The sequence below is a fragment of the Apteryx mantelli genome, chromosome 8 (genome assembly GCF_036417845.1).
Source record: "Apteryx mantelli isolate bAptMan1 chromosome 8, bAptMan1.hap1, whole genome shotgun sequence".
Classification (NCBI taxonomy): Eukaryota; Metazoa; Chordata; class Aves; order Apterygiformes; family Apterygidae; genus Apteryx; species Apteryx mantelli.
Genome location: NC_089985.1, coordinates 7,863,478 through 7,883,856, shown reverse-complemented (window position 1 = coordinate 7,883,856; position 20,379 = coordinate 7,863,478). Strand labels below are relative to the sequence as shown.

At 38.6% G+C, this 20,379-nt stretch overlaps 1 protein-coding gene across 3 annotated transcripts in view; it reads left to right on the top strand.

Moving 5' to 3' along the window:
- PLA2G4A (phospholipase A2 group IVA) overlaps positions 1-20,379 on the top strand; it is a 173,011-nt gene that overhangs the window by 148,758 nt on the left and 3,874 nt on the right. For all 3 annotated transcript variants that reach the window (XM_067300519.1, XM_067300518.1, XM_013944544.2), the window contains 7 exons: positions 2,501-2,723; positions 3,751-3,865; positions 7,488-7,625; positions 7,955-8,047; positions 10,349-10,420; positions 12,541-12,783; positions 17,898-18,082. In XM_067300519.1, coding sequence (XP_067156620.1) covers positions 2,501-2,723; positions 3,751-3,865; positions 7,488-7,625; positions 7,955-8,047; positions 10,349-10,420; positions 12,541-12,783; positions 17,898-18,082 — 1,069 coding nt within the window. The remainder of the gene's footprint in view (positions 1-2,500; positions 2,724-3,750; positions 3,866-7,487; positions 7,626-7,954; positions 8,048-10,348; positions 10,421-12,540; positions 12,784-17,897; positions 18,083-20,379) is intronic.

Below are 20,379 nucleotides of genomic sequence, written 5' to 3'. Positions count from 1 at the left end.
GTAGTTGTAAGGAAGACAGACTCATTTTGGAGATGCACAGAGAAAGGACAAGAGGTAACGGCCATGAGTTGCAGCAAGGAAAGTCTGGTTAGCTATTAGGAAGCATTTTGTGCAATGAGAGTTGTCAGGATTGCTCCATCCTTACTTGACTGGACTGGATAAGATGTCATACTCTTTCTGTCTGACTCAATGAATACGTCAAGTGAAATGAATACTTGACAAAACCTTGTGCAAAGTGATCTGTCTTTTAAGTTGCCTAAGCATTGAGCAGGAGGTTGGACTACAGACCTCGAGCTTCCTTACAGTCTAAATTATCCTATGATCCTATGAATTTCTTGTTGCTTTGAGACCAAGGGAAAAAGACCTTCACTGGAATAAGTAAATATCCATGAGCAGGGAATCTCCCTGGGATGAATTTTACACCCTGGTCTAACTCAGAGCAAGTACATGAACTTTGGTTCCACCCATTCTAAGGAAATAATGTAGCCCCAAAGTTGTTGACTCTTTTGGAACAGAATGATAAACTCTTCTATTCCTTGATTTTTTTTTCAGTTGTATTTCAATCCTTCCCCTCCCACCCCCGACTCAGAATGCCAGAATTTCTGTGAACTAAGAAAACGTTTCTTCATTCAGATTTAACTACAAAAGGTTGGCATCACTGGAATCATGTTTCTGGTGGATTTTCTAGGTCACTGGTGCTCAAGGGGAGGGGAGATTTACTACTCTCTGTTAAGAGATCTGGACGTACATTTGTCAAATTTGCAGCAAAAGTGAAAGATCTCATTCGGCTGGATTAAGAGGAATTGAGCAGTGCACCACAGTGTGAAAAATTTTCAGGGTATTTCTAGGGAAGTCCCTGAGTCCATGTTTTGGTGTCAGTCAGCTGGGCATAAAAAGAAGGTAGTAAGACTTCCAGAAATCAGTTCATCATCATTCCACTTACCTTTCATATCTCAACTAGCTGGGCAGAGTAATTGAAAATGCCCTTTTCAGCCCTCTTGCTTTATTTAGAGACTAACTTTAGATAGTCGAGCTGTTTTTTGTGAATAGAGAGTTTTGGTGAGGATTCATCCCAATATGTTGACCCAGTGTAAATCTATTGAATCTATATTAAAATAGCAACATGATCTGAACTGATCCAGTCAGAAACATATGTTGAAAATAGTTTGTTTTTAAATAAATTAGCCTTTTCTGTCTTGGTGATATCACCTATTCAGACTTTCCTTTGCTTGATGAATAAATAAATTAACACTTTGTCACTCCTTTTCTTTTTTCCATGCCGTCTATTACTTGGGAATAATGCTCTCTCTTTTTTTTTTTTTCCTTCTGAAGGGTGGAGTATCCCTTTCCTGGAGGGAGAGGCAGGTTTCTGCTTGTTCACCGAGATGCATGCCTAACCTTGGAGCAATGCATTTACCTCCCTGACTGTCTCAGTCGGCTTGCTTCAACCTTGTACTGAATCCTTCGCATTTCGCGTTTTCCTTTCTCTGCTCACGTGGGAGCTTGCTGCTGTCTTTGTTCCACCCATGAGTTGACGTGCATGCTAAATGTATTGCTGTAGAGCCTGTGCCAGTGCTAAAGAGGTAGCTTCTTGCATCCTGCATGGGACAAGGTTCGTCAGACCGCCGAGTAAATTGCAGGGCAGCGATCTCGGGGCCAAGCTTACGCAGTGTGTAGCTCCCTACTGTACAGAGATATGACGGCAGGATAGCATGTATAGCTGAGCCAGCTGTTTCAGCAAATAATAGTGAAATGAGCCTCCAGGAGGTTAGGACAGCCTGTCTTGAATCTTCACCCGTAGCGTTATTTAAGCCAACCACGTGAAACCTACCCTTGTCTACACGTGTCTATACTTTGTTTTTGCTGAGTAAGCAGTTTCCAGAGTTACTTAATGATAAAACCAAGCGCTGCCTGATAAGCCTCAGACTCAATTAAATCTCTGCATGGATTGTAATTATTGTGCTTCACCGTAGTGTGAAAACGTCTAGATCCTGGAAAGTATGCTAATATATTTTAGGAATTTTTGAGCAGTGATGATGAACTGGAGCATGTCGGTGAGGTACATCTTAGAGCAAGAGAGCTGTGTGTGTTTGCTTATGGAATCTCCAGTCTGCCAAATGTAGGTGTACTGTGACAATCTGAAAAGCTGTGCTTTCAGCTTACAATGATTCTGTCCATTGGATAAATAAATAAAATAAAAATTAGGTAGGTAAACGGTAGGTAAACCTTGAGTAGGTAAACAGTGAACACTTTAATCTTTTTGACACCCAATGTAGGTGTTTGTGGAGTAGTTGATTGAAAGTATACATTTAGAACAAATTGGTTAGCTTTCTATGCCCTGATAAAAAGAAATAACAATTTACTATATAAATGATAAGTAAATTACTCTGATTTAATCAGCAACATACCATATCAAATTATTTATGGGCTTATTGTACGGTTCAGGCAGGTGATACTGAACCAGGCTTTGATGCTTACTGGAGCCTATTTTCAATCTCAGGTACATGTCGACTTTGTATTCACACACGGATTTTCCAGAGAAGGGACCGAAGGAGATTAATGAAGAACTGATGAACTCTGTGAGTCACAACCCGCTCCTGCTGCTCACTCCTCAGAAAGTCAAACGCTACATTGAAGCCCTGTGGAATAAGAAGAGCTCAGGGCAGCCTGTCACCTTCACAGATATCTTTGGAATGCTGATAGGTGAAACACTCATCCATAATGTGAGTGCACTTTTTATGATTACTAGAGTTGTGAAATTATTGTGTAAGAATGTCTATTATTGTGTAATAATGTCTACTGATATATATTTTTAAATGATCTCGGTAACATTTTACTAAGCACATTTAGCAATAGGAATATTTAAATTTACGTCTAAACAATTACTACGTAAGGAGTGTGGAAAATGCCTTGCTTGCCCTGGGATGTTTATCGGAGTGGTTCCCATTCCTTTAAGAGCAAGGAAAACGTCATGTGTTCATATGCAATGAAAATGAACTCAACCACTGGATGCTTGCGACAAGCTACAATCATTGAGTATCACCCGTGAAAATTACCGTGTAAGCAATTTCAACAGAAGTTTACAAGATGTTGCAACCTAGTAAAAGTCCCTTTTTACTAAGGAGTTAAACCAGTACCCAGAGGTTTTACCTTAATTCTGAACCTCATGCAATCAGTAAAAAAATGGAAATAACCAAGGCTCTTGGTTGTTCACAGATAACATTTCTTACTACGATTATATTGTAATGATTTTCAATCTTTCTTAATTTGCAGACTCCAGAATATATTTTGGGGGAGATGCAGATCTTTGGTTAGCAAATGTTAAGCCTATTAATAGTCTGTTTGCTTTTCTTAGATATCTTTGCTGACTTATGAGAAACATCCCAGATTGAAAATCATTAATGGTGGTTCTGGCTAAAAGAATGTTTTTTCTAGTTTCAGTGCATGTTTTTTACAGCAGCAGAGGGGAAGAACTTGCTTTGTCCAGTAATACTGCTTTCTTTTTGGTCATGTTACCTTGGATTGCATAAGATATACTTATTTCATCTTTCTATAAACTCCTCTCTGACCCCTTCCCTCCCAAACAATGTTGTTTGCAAAACTATGCATTTCAGATGTGGAAAACAGTTCAGTGAATGTGAAAGGAAAACATCCATGCTTTAGACTTCTGCAACTTCCATTTCCTTGTGTTTGCATTTTTTTTTTTGCAAATAGAAAGAATTCAGGCAGAACTTCTTTCTTTTCATGCAGAGAATGGACACCACTCTGAGCAAAATGAAGGAGAAAGTCAATGAAGCACAGTGTGCTCTTCCCCTCTTTACATGTCTCCATGTCAAACCAGATGTCTCAGAGCTTATGTTTGCAGGTATGTTTTTAATCTGTGTTTTGAAAAAAGTGCTTGGCTGGAAAACGGCCTGTTAATACTTCAGAGAATAATTGCATCCCACAACTTGAGTATGCTTGGAAATTGTTAGTCCCATTGCAAGCATTATGAAAGAATTTGGCATGAAATTAAGCATTCTTTAGGGTTTAATAAAATTCACAGTGTTATGAATTAAATACAGGAAGATTTTGAGTTTAAAAAAAGAGGAAGGGTATATTGCAGGCTATGTCAGACAGGCACACGATAAGGACAGTTGATGGGTTTTAAAAGGTGATGGGGAAACGGAGACTTGTGTGCTGAGCGGCTTCTGGGGATCTGACAGTAGAGCCTCATGATAAATCTACTCGGGGCTAATGAACACATAGATAGGAGGACACTTATTTGGCTGGTGCGTTATATGGGCACCGGTCTTCAAGGGTTACAGGATTTTGAAGAATTGTCACAAAATGGACATATCATTCCGCATGGCTTACCCTGGAATTGCACCTCTTCTTGGCTTTTAAGACGCATCTTTTCCTGTCTGTATTGCCACGTAACACAGAAAGGCAAACAGGCTTTATTTTAGGTCAACAACTGCCTTTCTTTTATCCCTTTCATTCTGTTTTTGGAGGAGCTTTTTTCTCAGTCCATTTCATAAGCTTTAAAACTTTCTGTTGCCTTAAAATGAACTCCGGCGTGATAGCAGCCTCTTTAGGTTTCTGATGAAATGATAAAAGGTAGCCAATTTTTGTTCTTTATCTTTTACAAAAAAGATTTCCTACCAATGAAAAGAATATTGCTTATCCAGCAAGTAGCTAAGTACCTTACAGGAGTCAAGAAAAACAGAAACTTGGTATTGCTCTCCAACAGCAGAAACAGGTAACGGGAAATGTTTTCAGTCAGCCAGGATTATTCCTCTCTCTAAGAAGAGGGAAACTAGAACTGAACAAACAAATCAGATACACTTTTTTTTTTTTTTTAATTTTTGCACAGTGTAAAGTACTATTAGCACCATCAAAAGGGGAGTTTGCTTTTATTTGTGTCAGATTTTAATCCCATCTAGCAGCCACAGTTGAGACTGGGATCCAGTTGTACTAGATGCTGTACAAAGGGAGTTATATGTACATTTATGTTTATACATACATATATTTTTATATATATTTAGTTATATACGAGACTGAGAGGGGAAGCACCAAGTGGCTTGCCCAAAGTTAAGAAGTCAGATATTGTATCTATATTATTTCTTGAAAAAGTTGCTGTCAAAATTTTGTTCATAGTGGAAAATAAGGTTGTAAAGTAGATTAAATTTTTAATGGTAAATGTCTGCTTTCCTCCTTAGAAAACTTAAAACTTTTCATTTGAAAACAAAAGTATTTTGCTTTTTTATGATCTTCTATTTTCTGAGGAATTTTAGTTGGGTTCTTCATTTAGTGTTTTCAAAATGAAATGATGTTTAGTTACTAGTGGTCTTCTCTATATATGTTCAGTAAGACCTGAAGCTCCTGCAGGCTTGTGTAATATCTCCAGCCTTTTGGCTGGACCAGTTAGACCAATTGGTCTGATAGAAGATATTGCCCTTGTTGATGGATCTTGATTTTCCTTTTTTTTGAGACTATCACCTTTATCATCAAGTATGCTAGATCCTGACTGTTTCTATTGTAAGCTTTTTTCTTCCTCTTAGAATTGAACAACTGTTCTTCATGTGAAATATATAGTAAGTTTTGAACAAAAATATTTATACTTTCTTACTTGCTAGATTATAGATATGGGTGAAATCTTTCATGTTGTTTCATGCTGAAATGCATTAGTTATATCAGATAACATTCCTTCCTTCCAGGAGTGATGGTACAAGGTTTCGTGCAGCTGCTAATAGCTTTCATGCCGCAGGCTCTGCATGTTTTCACTGCCAGTAGCATTTCTGACCCTGGTGGTGCCGGCCGTACCCGAAACTTCAGCAGTCATTATAACTGAACATAATTACTGTGATTTATTTCAAGAAAGTGTTGGGTTGTTTTTTTTAAGATAGCTTCTTTAATAAGAAGAAATGACCTGTAGATACTGATGTTAAAAGGGGAGTGGAGTTTAACGTTTGGCTTTGGTATTTATATATTGGTGTTGGGATAGTTTCTGTCCTCCAAGGAGAAGCTCGGATCTTGGGACAGATTCATTCCAGTCCTGCCCGGTGAAACGGCTCCAGTCTCTAGGAGCTCGAGGAATGACAGAAGCTAACTATCAAAGTCCTTTATTTGTAAGACGTAAATCAGCTTGTTTCCTTAAATTGAGGATCCGAGTTGAGAAATTGTCTTCCTTTATGCAAGTGTGAAAATGAAAATGACTATCGTAGATTAAATTAATTCTGTTCCTAACTTTAGTATCGCTCTTAAAAACATGGTTCTGAAATAGGCCTGAAAATTAGACTGCCAGCTCCTGTTTACAATCCTTAAAGGGAAATTCATTTAAATTCCTCATTTGGGCCTTTAAAGGAATTTCCCTCCATTCCGACAACTATGAAGATTTGTGGGTGGTCTGTTTAGAAAATGGGATGTTGTATTTGATGTAGATTAGATAAGCATTGCCCCACAAAGCGAAACTCGGTACTCGTGATCAAGTCTTTCCTTTTCAGGATGAGTTGTTAACCTTATCATTAACATTTTAACAGAAATGCTGAGTGTTTTGAGAGTGGATGGCATCTTATGACTTGTTGGAATTTTTCAAAGATGTTTCTTGTGCCTTTCAATTTAGGAATTATTTCTGACTTATTTATAGAGTCGAATTGATCACTACTGAAAAACTGGAAGATAAAATGGGTGAATGGGTGAAAAATTAAAAATGTTGGGTATTTTTTGTTTCTCATAGTTCACTTCTTGAAGTGAATTCTGTGTTGTGAGCAACTCCAGTGGTCGCTCTTTAAAAGCATTTAAAAGCAGCTAAAATCCATTTTCAAAAAAGGCATTCAATATAGAAAGTGCATTTGAACATTTTACTCTCTCTATATTTTTTTTGCGTTCTCTACCCAATAAGATGGCATGTCCTTTTAAAAATCTGTTAACATCATTTGGTATTAATAAGGTTTTCAACTGTCTTTCAGCTTTGCCTTTTCATGTTGCATTTTAGTGGAAACTTCAGTTTGTGGTGGAATGCAAATGCCACTTCTGGAATCTTTCCACAGCTTTTGTGGTGTTCAATACTTTTTCTGCCTTCCGTGTCACTGCCCTCCACATTCTTAGTAGGATCACAGTGGAAGGAAAAAGCCTTGGAACTTAGACCCAAGCTGGCACTTCATGTGACAAGGGATGGCACTGAAACATGAGATGAAAACCCAGGGTCATTTTGGGTGTTTCTCCTTCACAATTGCTACTTTTTTACTTCTCTTTTTACAAGCTCATGTTTTTCTGCGAAAGTCTGTTGCGGTAAGAGAGAGTGAGACGTCCTTCTTTGCTTTGACATCAGACTTCATTTGAAATCAGAACTGTGCTTCTGCATAACCTAAGAGAGATTTCCATAAACTCATTTCTTTCCTTGGACAAAGGTTGCAGTCAACTTAAGCATGTTCTCTGTTCCTATTCACAGATCCTATACAGATTGAGATTGCTAACTAAGCTTTTTTTCGTTTCTTATTTTGCAGATTGGGTGGAATTCAGTCCATATGAGATTGGTATGGCAAAGTATGGCACTTTTATGTCTCCTGATTTGTTTGGAAGTAAATTTTTTATGGGGACAGTAGTGAAGAAATATAGTGAAAATCCCTTGCATTTCTTAATGGGTGAGTATGTGATAGAAGGGAACTATTAAAATTAATTTCAGTATTCTGTTGACAAGTGCTTTTAAATACAATCACAAAAACTGTGAAACAACAACTAGAGTTCTTGTTCTCAATTTGTTGGAAGACATCCATTTAAAAGATTTCAGAGACATGGATGGATATTTCATGGTTTTTGGCAGCTGGCATGTACAACTGAGTTTATGACTTAGCATGTTCCAAAATCCAGATTTTCAGAGGGGTATTCAGAATGCAAGTTACTACTTAAATAGTGCAGTATATGTTTTTTTCTTCTACCAGCCTCCATTCACTGTTTATTTGTTCCCTTTCAGGTGTCTGGGGCAGTGCATTTTCTATATTGTTTAACAGAGTGCTTGGAGTCTCCAATTCTCAAAACAAAGGTCCCACCATGGAAGAAGAATTAGGTAAAATTAGTAAATAATTGTACTACAAAGCAAACCAATTGCTAGCAAGATTCAGTGAACTCTCGTTCTGTTTGTGGCAGGATGGCAGTCTGCTGGGAATCATTTTAGGAGGGCATAATTCAGGCAACTAGTTGCTGCCATCACTAGTGAAGTCAGGGAAGGAGAATCGGTAATTTCCTTTTCTTTCTTTCACTTTTGTTTCTGATTCGTATAAGAGGCACCAAAAGTCATCTCCTTATATCCGCCAACTGTTTTCATAACAGAAAGGTATGATTCCAACCCCCTTTTTCATGATGTTGTGCTAGGTTTTGGAGCTCAAAAGCTGACAAATACTTGATAGTTGTTTGTATAATGTCTTGATACTGGATTGGATTAATTAGAGGATTAGTCAAGTAAAAACAAAACTTTTCTTTTCTTGGTTGTTACGTCTATTCCATTCTAACCACAAGTCATCTGTTGATATCTGATGACTCCTTGGCTTGTTATTTTAAAGATTTCTGTTCCATTCCTAATGCAGAAAAATCAAAAAAACCCGTAAGGAGAGAGTTGTAGCTTGCTTGGGATAGACTTTGTTGTTTTTTATTTTAGAATGCATTTGATAATGAAACAGTTTTTTCATCCTCAGAGGAAGGCTTTGAACAGAAATACAATTAAATCAATAACTGAATTGTACTAGATGGCCATTTTTTTCCTAACAGTGTATAGAGAGAATGCACACTGAATTGATAAAAACAAAAAACCAAAACATGCTCAGCTGTCTCTTTCTCCTAATATATTATTATGAGAATACATGTACTTATTTATGGATGAAAAGGAGACCTGAGCCTTAAGGTTCATATATGTAATATATTTCATGAGTGTTAATGCCTTCTGATGGGGAATACGTTTGATTAAATTTGATAGTTAATAGAAATGTCTACCTTACTGCTTTTTTGAGATGTTGAGAGCCAGAATTTTATGCCCCATCCCTGGCTAAAGTCTCTATTCATTTCACATATAATTTAAAAAATATTCTCTAAAATGGGAGTTGGTATGAAAATACTGGTGAGACTTGCACCGCAATCTATTAACATAGCTGTAAACTTCCCAATGAAATCTTGGTACCACCAGTCAATGGCAAAATACCAGTGGATGGCAGAAGAGCGACGGTTTCACACAACATATATAAGCAGTAAATGCCTTGGCATGGAGTTTCCTTTAAAGAGATGATTTGATGCCCAAAAATTGCATTTTTTTTTTTGTTGTTATTAGTTACCTTTTTGCTTGCTAAATTTTTTTTTGACCTGTGTCCTTCGTCATTGCTCCAGAATGGTACGTTTGTCCTTTGTGCATGCTTGTCCATCGATGGTATTTGGATAGGGTTCGAGGACCCACAGAGTATCAAAAAATAAAAATATTTAAGAAAAAATATGTGATGACAGGAGCTCTTCTGTTTTTGTGGAGACTTTTAGTGTTGTGTGTAAGCCTAAGAGGGCATGGCCTTCTTTTAGCAAAACATCAGCAATGGTGGTCATTGGTATCTGGTATTCCTTACAAAGCTTAATAAAGCTATGTATTTTTTGTGCTTGGTATTATGGTGAATCTCCTTTAATCAACCTTTCCCTTTCAATCAAACATGCTTATAGGCCGCTGATAAAACATTGAAAATCCGTAGTGTTTCAAGAAAAGCTTCCCTGCAGAATTTTAAACATAGGTGATTACTTCATGTGTAATATCAGAAATACTTATGGAAAATAATCTTGTCGATCTGTAGTACATTTTCACAGGAATTCACCTCCATTGCAAACCTTACCTGAGAGTGGACTGCTCTGCTATTTCCTTGCTCATTTTGACCTCGAAGTATTTGCTCGAGATAGTAATGAACAGTCTCAGCCTGATTTTGTGGTTATTATGCAGGCACAGCTGTTAACCCTAACGAAACACAGACTTTTTCCAGAGAAGTTCATTCATTTCTTTTTCTCTTTCTCTCACTTAATGGTATGAAATGTAAGCAGTCGTCTTCTAAGCGTGTAACTGCTTTGGCTTTTATTTTTCACATGTGTTCCAATAACACTTTCATACCACTTTCAGAACCGTCTTAGGTATTGTTTTCCCTGCTATTTTTAGGAGTACGTGCTCATATATGTATGAGTCAGGTTAAGCGTTACTCTTTTTTTTCCCAAATTAGCACTGAATTAACAGATCTATTGTCTTCCTAGTTCACTAGGAGTTATTCAGAGGACAATTGAAACTTTGAAATTCTTAGCTAAACTCGCATTTAACCCCTAGCAGATTAAAGTCATGTTTTATTTCTTTCAACAGAGAATATTAGGCTAAAGCACCTTGTGAGCAATGACAGCTCCGACAGTGAAGATGAATCACAGCATCCAAAAGGTAAGGAAATCCCCATATTTTATTTTGTAATTTACTTCTCTCTTCTATTCTGCTGTCTCATTGTTTGTAGGTATTGGTTATTAGCCAAATCCCATATTTCTTAGTCTTATCAAAGGTCTCTTTTAGCTCTGCTGTCACTTATGCCAATGGTAAAACTTCATTGCCCAATGATCTTAAAGGATCCAGTGACTTAGCAAAATAGAGAAATGTTGAAGAAGAGACCTCAGAAAGGCCTTTGGCTTGACTTCATACCTTCTGCTCAAGCTGATGATCAAATGATCCTCTCATGCAGAATCAGTCGTGGCATCAGCCTGACAGGACTCCACAGGGGTCTGCAATTTCATATACATGCAAGAATTGCGCTTCATGAGCCGCTTATCTCAAAGTCTGTTGCCAGCAAGCTCCTGAGCTCACAGGCATGTATTAATTGTTATCAGCCCAGCAAACTAATGCTAACCATTATTTTCAAGAGTCCTTGATCAAATATTTACTTGATAATGGTTTACTTTGTGTTTCCAACATTCATAGATATCTGCTAGCACCTGTACAATTGACACCTGATACAGGAAATTCCTAGTGTTTGGCACAGCGTTTTAAAAAATGCCCAAGTCCAATTTCCCAGAAGAGGCATAAGCATATGTGGAATGTTTGTCCATGGGAAGAAAAGATTGTATTGAAAATCCTGTTTAGGTACCTAAATCTCTTGGGGGTGTCTGATCTTAATCACTGTCTTTGTCTCATCCTAATAATGCTTTCTGTATTTGATACTTCTGGGGACAAGAGTGATTATTTCACCTGAAAATTTTGACATTGCTTTTAACAGCTAAAGCAAAGAAGGGAATGCAGCTTCTTTGTAATTTTTAATCTTACAGGAAGAAAAGAAAATCCTGTGAAATCAGACAATGTGTAACTAGCTCAGCAGCCTGGTAACTTCTTCACTTCCTCTTATTTGTAAAATAATAGGGAAAGAGCGATATCACATTTTGTGTTTATTTGCCAATTTCTTGGTGGACCATAGCCACCAAGAAACACTAAATTTAAATTTGTGATTTGCAAGCACTTGGTAATCTCACTCACTTCTACAGGATACGTATGTACAGATGATGTACCTCAAACTCTGTGGTGTTTGATGCTTTTCTTTCTCTCTCTCTCTCTCTCTCACTCTCTCTAAAACAGCTCTTTTAAGAGCCTGGATTAAAGAGGCACATTTCAGCACTGGATTGTACTTTTTAGTTGACTAAACCCAGATATTTATTGTACTCTAAGTTTAATGAAAGGTTATTTTCAGATAGTTTAAAATTCCCGTGTTACAGCTTTCTCATTTATGCAGATATTGTAGAATTTAACATTTCATTTAATATCTCTAACTTTACCCCCGGAACCCCTCTGACTGTGAAGAATGCATCTGTGTACTGGCACAATAAGGAATGTGACTGGCAGCAATAAGGAATCTTTAGACAGGTGAAGCCATAATGACGTTTTTTTGAGCGCAAACATCCTAAGTGCAGCACCAGGACTGTGTTTCCATCTAAAAGAGTGGTATTTGCCAAGCACACAGTAAAGGTGTGTGCTAAGGAAAAGCCCATGAGCGTGTGTCTATATACTTAACCTTGCCCACCTGAGAGAAAAGGGTTTCTATCAGTCAGCAAAGGATGGAGAAGGGTGTTAATCCACATACGCATGAATGTAGGTCTGCGTAGTATGGATCTGTACATAGTATGGATCTTAGCAACCACACGTGTCCTGTGGGCTCAGGAGAGCTGACTCATTTTGGCTGCTAGCACAGGCTAAAGCTATGTCTGTCTTGCTTTTGTTATCCAGACTAGCTAAATCCAGCTCAGGTCACCTAACACAGTCCCAATCTATTTTCCTGTATGGACACATCCACGTTACTGTACTGCAAATGAGAAGGCTCGCTGGCCTGTGAAGGTATAAGAGGGCATGTTATCTCCATTCCTCTTGAGTTCTTGCAACAAAGCTCCTTCATTCAATCCCCTGCTTCTTGAAAGAAGGCTGCGACCCGGTTCCTTTCATTTTAACAGGTCCTTGGCCCAGAAGGCTTTGTTTTGTACTTCCGAAGTTAACTGTCTCACCACTGATTGCTTTCGTTTTCTCTGCAGGCACTGAAAATCCTGAGGCAAATCAAGAATATCAAAACAACAGCCAGGAAAGCTGGGTGCAGCGAATGCTGATGGCTTTGGTGGGTGACAGCGCCCTTTTCAATACCAGGGAAGGGCGTGCCGGGAAAGTGCACAACTTCATGCTGGGGCTGAACCTCAACAGCTGTTACCCGCTCTCCCCTCTGGCAGACTTTCTCACTCAGGAATCTGTGGAAGAAGATGAACTAGATGCAGCCGTTGCAGGTTAGTTTCAAGAAGGTCTGTGCGCTGTGTATTCGTTGATAAAACCGGAAACTGGGGGTTCATCAGTTGATTACATTTACTCAAACTATGATGCTTAGAAGTGCGTGTGCCTGAAGGAAGGCAGGAGAGGCTTTCTGTAGTGGCAGTCATCACTATCCGTAAGCACTGCTCCAGATGATGGTCTGTGTTGTTCTTTTATTTGTCTTAAGTCTTCTGGTGGAAATAAAACCATTGCTTTTCCTGCTACAGTGCTTTCCTATTCCAAAAATGCTGTAGCTTATCTGCCATCTTTGTCTTCCTCTGAAAAACCTGTGGAGACCACACACATACTTCTTTACTTGTAGATCCTTGCTTTGCTGACACTATATTCCTCCCAGTGTGACCGATCTGTCAGATGCATCCACACTTCATGTTGGCATAAGCAGGATGCAGGAACAATGAGTTTCAGAGCCTGAGTTTCAGAAAACTGTTAATTTGCAAGAGAAGTTCAACATCTTTCCCTCCCTCCGTGAAGTATCTGGTGTCTGGAACAATAGTTGCGGCTACATTTGTGACAGAGAATTAGGAATCAGGTTTGATTTGGTATTTTGAAGATTTCCTATAGATAGTTGCAATTACATTTTGCTCAGGGAGAGCCTATGAATTTCTGAATCTTCTTCTGGCACTGGTGCATTTCTTTTTCTTCAGCAGTAGGCAACAAAGCACCGAGTTAAGGATCTGACTCTCCCTATGGAAAAGGTATGTCACGGTGCACATGCATCCTTGGTGAAGCCTCCACATAGAGCTTCTCTGATACAAACTGTGATGTTTGTGGATGCCACCTTCAAGCTGAGGAACTACCAACCCCTGAAAGTGGTGTCCCTTGCATGTTCTTGTGCAGTGGCAGCGCACTGCCAACCAGCCCTCATAATAGTAATTGTCACTTCAACCCTTGTTTTCTATTCAGAGGGAAGAGATTGTCCTAGTTGGTCATTATGCAATAGTAAATACCAGATGGCATTTAAAAGCTTAAGTAGCAGACGCTCTTTGATATGTATTTGTTAATGTAACAAATCCCTCTGAGTGGTTGTATAGTAATTTCCATCTGTACTCCACTTTCTAAATATTTTCATCATCTCAGGGGTGTTTACAACTGCGTAATCCTAATATTTACAGTGGTCGCAAAAGAGGCAGGAAAGCGGATAGTAGATTTATGGTTGGAAAAAATGACATTTGATGAGAATTTTACATAATTAAGGTATGCAGATAATCTTCAGAATCAACTATCAACTTCCTGGGTTTTAATCTGAATTAAAATAAAATGCTGGTTTGACAGAATGAGCCTGCTTTTCTGAGACAATTAAGTTTGAGTGCCTGTCATCTGGAATTTTTCTGGCTAAAAATGTTTGGCAAAAGTTTGCTATAACTGCAGTTTTTTAGTGTTTGCTGAAGCCCACACTCATAAACCTGAACTAACAACCCTAATCTAACAACTGTGAGTATTCCCAGCGTATGCCCTCTCTCTCTCTCCCCAAAACACAACACGGATGAATTCAAAGACCTGTAGATTCTCCTGCAGGTCCTAGGTGGATTTCAGAGGAAAGGACACTGCTGAACACCAGCCAGAACTACCTGACCTGCACAGAAGAGGGAGCAGATCCAAGCAACTTTTCTCAGGCTTGTGAGTGCAGCAAGGAGTAGTTGTTTTGACTGGCGTTAGTCAGGAGGAGTTGGCTGGCTAGTGAAAAAAGCCAAGTGGGGGACAAGGACCCAAATTTTGTGAGTTTGCCATGGATATGCTGTCTGCCGAGGTTCTTAGACACCTCGGTGGCAATCAGGGGAATCACTGCTGCTTAGTTCAGTGGAGCGGTGTTTAGCTCCTTACAGCTGTGGAGCAGAGAGTGTACATGCAAAAATTGTTTTTACGGTAAAAGTGTGAGCTCTTCAAGGGCTTTAATTCAGTGAAAACACCAGCCTAGCTCCTATATTTGAACTGTATTTTCATTTTGCGGTCCTTTTTTATGCGTGCTCCCATAGTTTGGGAATTTTAGCTCTTTGGTACTAGCTCATTGATACTCCTGGCATATATGCTCAAAATAGCTGTGTTTAATTTGCTGTGGATTCTGTTGTTGTTGACCATTTTCTTAATTGATCTCAAATAAGCTTTAAAACGTTTACACCCCCGCATGATTTCATTGTTCATTCTGAATCGTGTTTCTGTGCCTTGACATTGCAACACACTAAAATCGCTTGAGAAAATGCCAAGTGAATAACAATAGGGAAAAAACCCCTCATCGTCTCTGCTTCCTTATTTCAGTATTTATGGAAAGTCTGTTACAGAAGATGCACGTCAGTAACAAATGCCCTTTTCATCCCTGTTACTTTCATTGAAGCTGTTGGCTGCGACGAGAATCGTTTGGAAATAAAAACGAGCATGTTTCAGAGGTCAAACTTTAATATTCTTTTAAATATCCGATTACTGCACATCACGCAGGCACGCTGTGCTGCTTCCATAAAGAGCTGGACTCGCACACATCTGTGCTTCTCCCGGTTTATTGTTTCATGGACTGAAAGCTTCGCTTAATGTGGATGCATCTTTCTTAAAGGCAGTGCACAGGGGCTGAAAATCAGCGTCCCAGGCTCGCAAAATGTTACCACTGCTTTCAGCCTTCATACTGTTTGATGAATAGTGAAGAGCTGACTTACCGGGGCTACTGGGGTGATTGCCCTGGATTCAGGTGTCGTAAAACACAAAGAAAAAGAGTGTCAACCAACCCTGCGTAAATCGAATCAGATTAAATGCTGAGCCAGCCTTAAAAGTCATGTCATTGAAATAAATATATAAACAGTGGATTATTTTCATTTGTTCTTTGGATTCTGACCCTGTGAGATGCACATAAGTTACCCCTTGGAACTTTTCTTCTCATTTGGAAGATCAGAAATGTACTTTTACAAAGAGTTATAACAAAAAGATAGAAAAAACTCGTAAGTTGAATTTTTCCAGTAATCACATCAGACCACCGCTTTAAAAAATGCTCTGTGCTAATGATAAATTTATTGATAATATTATGATACTTTATCATTTGAAGTATGGTAAAATTATTATGATAAAATTGGTGATTAAATCATGAAAATGATAAGTATAAGAACCATCTTGTTTCTCCCTGCCTTGCTGATGTACTTTGGACAACATTTTTATGATTTTTATAAGATATTTGTATAAGCAATAATACTCCTAATCACTAACGTTATTCTAGGTGGTACCAGTCTTGTTTAAAGCATCACTGATAACTCTGTTTTGGCATCAAGCTGAAATTTTATAGAAGCTAGTAAAAAGTAGACCAAAGAATGTTTTTGCAATTTTTAAAAATTCCTTTGAAAGCAGGATGAATAATAAGTTATGTGATGTTTGAAATATCGTCTTTAAACAAGAAGAGAAAAACAAAACTAGCTTTAATTCACTTTTGTTTCCCAAGTTGAAAGAGAAGTTAATGAACAGAGAAGATGCTAAAAAATCTGTAGTCAGTGTGTTTTTTAACAGTAATTTTTGAGTTATGAATCTGTTGATAGACCTTAATATATATATTTTTTAATTGTTTTTTTTTCTAACTTACAGTTATTTCTAAAATAGGTATCTAAACGAGCTTGGCTCTTTAATAATAGACAGCAATTGGAAAGTGTTTTCTCCCTTAGAAATCGGGGCAAAAATTAGGAAAGTGGTGCATCATTTGTTAGCACAGTGTCCTTGAGTAAATTAATAATAATATTAATAATAATAATAATAACAAAAATAAAAGAATACTTTCTTTGAGATTTATTGCTGCTCGTAGCAATAAATTTTCCTCACATACCCTGAAATGAAGGAGGAAAGCTGTTCTTAGGAACTCGAGTTTGAATTAATTTTGATAGATTTTCTTTACATTAAGATATCTTTTATCAGATGACTCCGTGCCAATAGGTAGGTGTTAGGAAATTAAATAATACAATAAATAATATACACTATTCGATTCAGCATTCCTTAGATTATACTGCCCTCTGCAGATACAAGCATTAGTTCTTAGTCAAAATACAAAAGCATGCTTTGGAAATGCCTTTAAGAGCTAGAGCAAGAAAAGATTGTCAGCAGAAAAGTTTTATTACTGCAGGGATCGCTGAGCAGTATGCAAAGATTTGGATAAGTGCTAAGAGACATACAGAAATTGCTTGTTCTTCCCCGAACGGCACCAGGGGTCAGGGGTTGGAGTCAGAGGGGGAACATCATCTCCTTTGGCCATTAGTTTGGGCAGTAGAGAGAGGAGACTATTTTATGCTGTACTGTGACAGTAATGAGAGTTAAGTAGCTTAAATTCAATTCTGTCTAATTCTTAAATTTCAGATATGGATCTGGGTTACTGTTTGGTTTTATTCCCAGTATCATAAGAAATAATGAGGTCATGAGATTTGGAATAGGTTAAAAAGCACGTGATTTGTCTCGTTGGTCCTATTTATAATACACAGCCATAGGCAACCATCACTCGGTCCGAGCCACATGAAGGCTGGCAGGCAAACGGCAGTTAGCTGGGGGAAGAGGAGGTGGGAAGGACGGGGGGTTGGCAGGGAACCTTCTCACCGCAGGCGTATCGGCTCTCGCAGGCTGCCCTCCTCGTTTCTTGCTCCTCCGACCCAGAGGAACCCCGTTCGGTAACATGGAGTACCCTCTTCACCCACGCGGACGTATGCTTCTGCCTGACTCCCATCCGCCTGCAAAAAGCGTCTCCTCCTCTTTCCTCCTTCTCTCCCCCAACATGAACACCCTCCTCTGCCGCTTGGGTTGTTGGGGAGGAGAGGGTAAGGCTGGGAAGGCTAGGGTCAAACCTGGGCGTATGCCTGCGTCGGTCATGCCACCTCTGCTTCTGCCTTGGGGCAGCGTGTTTGCCTATGTGACCTCCTGATGTCCCTCCCGGCCTTGGCTTTTTTCTTATTCTCCTCTCGTTGAGACGAGAGTTAAGATTGCACAAGAGTTCGCAGTATGCTTACTGGCGTGCTGTCCATTTTTAATCTGTGAGCTCTTGGGAAACGCTTGAAAGGTTGGGCCCATCAAAATGGCAGTTCTTAACTGGTGTGTTTTGTATGTGTTTTTCGTTTGTTCTGTGCAGATCCTGATGAATTTGAGAGGATATATGAGCCGCTAGATGTGAAGAGCAAAAAGATCCACATAGTGGACAGCGGGCTTACATTCAACCTGCCATACCCACTTATCTTAAGACCTCAAAGAGGGGTCGATCTTATCATCTCCTTTGATTTTTCAGCAAGGCCAAGTGATTCCAGTCCTCCTTTCAAAGTAAGTAAGATAGGCCATTCCTTCTGTTCGTGTTAATAAATTCAGGATGATTCAGTTCTTTATTCTAGGCAGATCAGTTGCAAATTTAATGGTTTCCAAAGGCTAACCTTAGTGCTATTGTATCTACAGCTTTGGAGTAACTTGTTTCCACGTCAAGGCAGAATATTCCACCCTGTCTCAGTTCCTGTTTACATGACTCACATGAGACAACTGACACAAAGAAGGCAAATATAATTTGGGTCTCAGTAAACCACTGTTTGAAGTAATAGCTATCTGGTTTTTATGAAAATCTTGCCTTCAACACTGAATTGTGGAATTTGATTTTATGACGATATTAAACAATTGAGTCATTTATTCTTACTTTATAAAATGCGTTAACAGAAAGAAACAGTAAGACGGAAGTAAAGTAGAAAAAAACTCTACTTGTTACCTAAAACACAGTGAGTAAGGGAACACATTAGACTGCTACTCCAATTCCATCCAATTCAATTCCATTTTTGATGTAAAAAATGAAAAATCTTTCTCTTTGTTACTTGTAACATTATTTTTAAGATCTCCAGTGGATCACATGCTGACATATGTCACTTGCTGTGATCACATATCATAATAAAGCATAATAATGAAAAAGCATTTAAAATTCTCAGAAGTTTCTCATGTGCAATTCAAAAGTGATTTAGGAGTTTAATTCCCAGCACATGTGTGTAAGTGATCTCTTCTCTGAAATTAAGATTTACGGTTTTCGGTAACCAAAGGGCTTATTGAAAGTCTACCCTGAATGTAAATAAGATTTCAGTGCAGGAGGGATTGATAAATGCTTCAGTGAAGAAATGATTACAAGTTTCGAGAATATATTCCTCTTAAGAGACTTTTTATTACAGCAGTTTCATGAGTACCTGCTAGGGCTTTTTTATAAAATATCCTGCTGTACTTCAAATAATTTTTGTATTCCTGACTGTTCTTATCTCCTGACAAAGATTCTTAAAATCAGATAGATATCTGTAATAAGCTTACGCACTGGGGACTTAATTTAGCTGTCATTGAGGTCAATGGAAAGTCTGAGAATCAGTCTGGATCAATCTCCTTTAGAAACTGTCCACCAGAAATCAATGTTTATTTTTATAAACAGAAATCTAACAGTTCTCCCATCTCTAAGAAGGAAGGCATTTCCATGTCTTATGGATGAATTACTACATGTGTTATTATGCATTGAACATCAAGTGCATATTTGGCACCAGGCATGAATCCTGGCCCTCTTAATTTTAAAACTAGCATATTAATAAGATTTTAGTCAACTTGCATGCAATTAATGAAGATAAAAAAAAGTCTAGCCATATGCCTTAGATATTAATAGGCTAGCTGGAAGAAATGACAACAGCGATGATGATGATGAGTAGGTAAAGGAAGTCTGTGAAATGGATTAAATGGCGTCTTTTAAAAATCATCAGACGTTCTGTTTAGACCTTCTCTCGGTAGAGTTGCCCAGCTGGGAAGGTGGGATGGCAGGTCAGAACTACAGCGGATGAAAGCCTGCAGCCATGACCCCACCGTGGCACAGCCACTCTTCTACACAACACTGTATTTCCAAGGATTTCAGCCCCTTTTACTCTGGAATAGATAGAAGCAGACCTGAGCATAAATGAAAATCACACCATTTGCATGGGGGTATATATAGGAACAGGAAGTTTATAGCTTTGGCTCAGGAAAATGATACAAGTGTGGCTAATTTTCCTCCCCTGTGTCACCCCTACATCATGACAGTGAGAAGGGCCCAAATCCTGGTTTTGTAGTTATGTAGTTTTGTAACTGTGAAACGGTTGAAACGTAGTTGACATTAGATTTCTCAGAATTAATTCCCGTAGCAGGAAGGACTGTAACAGCTCGGACGTGACCCAGCAGGTCCGGTGCTCTAGCTCTTACAGCCGTGTGATGTAAATGCATGGCTTTCTGTCATCTTGCAGAAATGTGTCCAATATTGCTAAATATATAGCATTTTGGAAGTGAAACTGCCAAACATGTAATGTTTCGGAAGTGATACTTAACTGTTCAATTGCATCTCTCTAGAATATAGTTGTTTTGGGGGCTATCTGTAAGAGTAAGATACTAGGAAGAATCAGCAATGCTGCTCCAGTCCTTAAGTTTTCCTTAACTGGCTGAATCCCGCAGTCTGCTCATTCCTTCAGGTTTCTGTTCATTTAAGAATTTGATTCCATTTTTGTCAGGATTGAGTATTTCCCCATTAGCTAAATTTACTGACTCAGCACCATCATTTCCTCCGAAACATCTTTTTTCCTCACTTT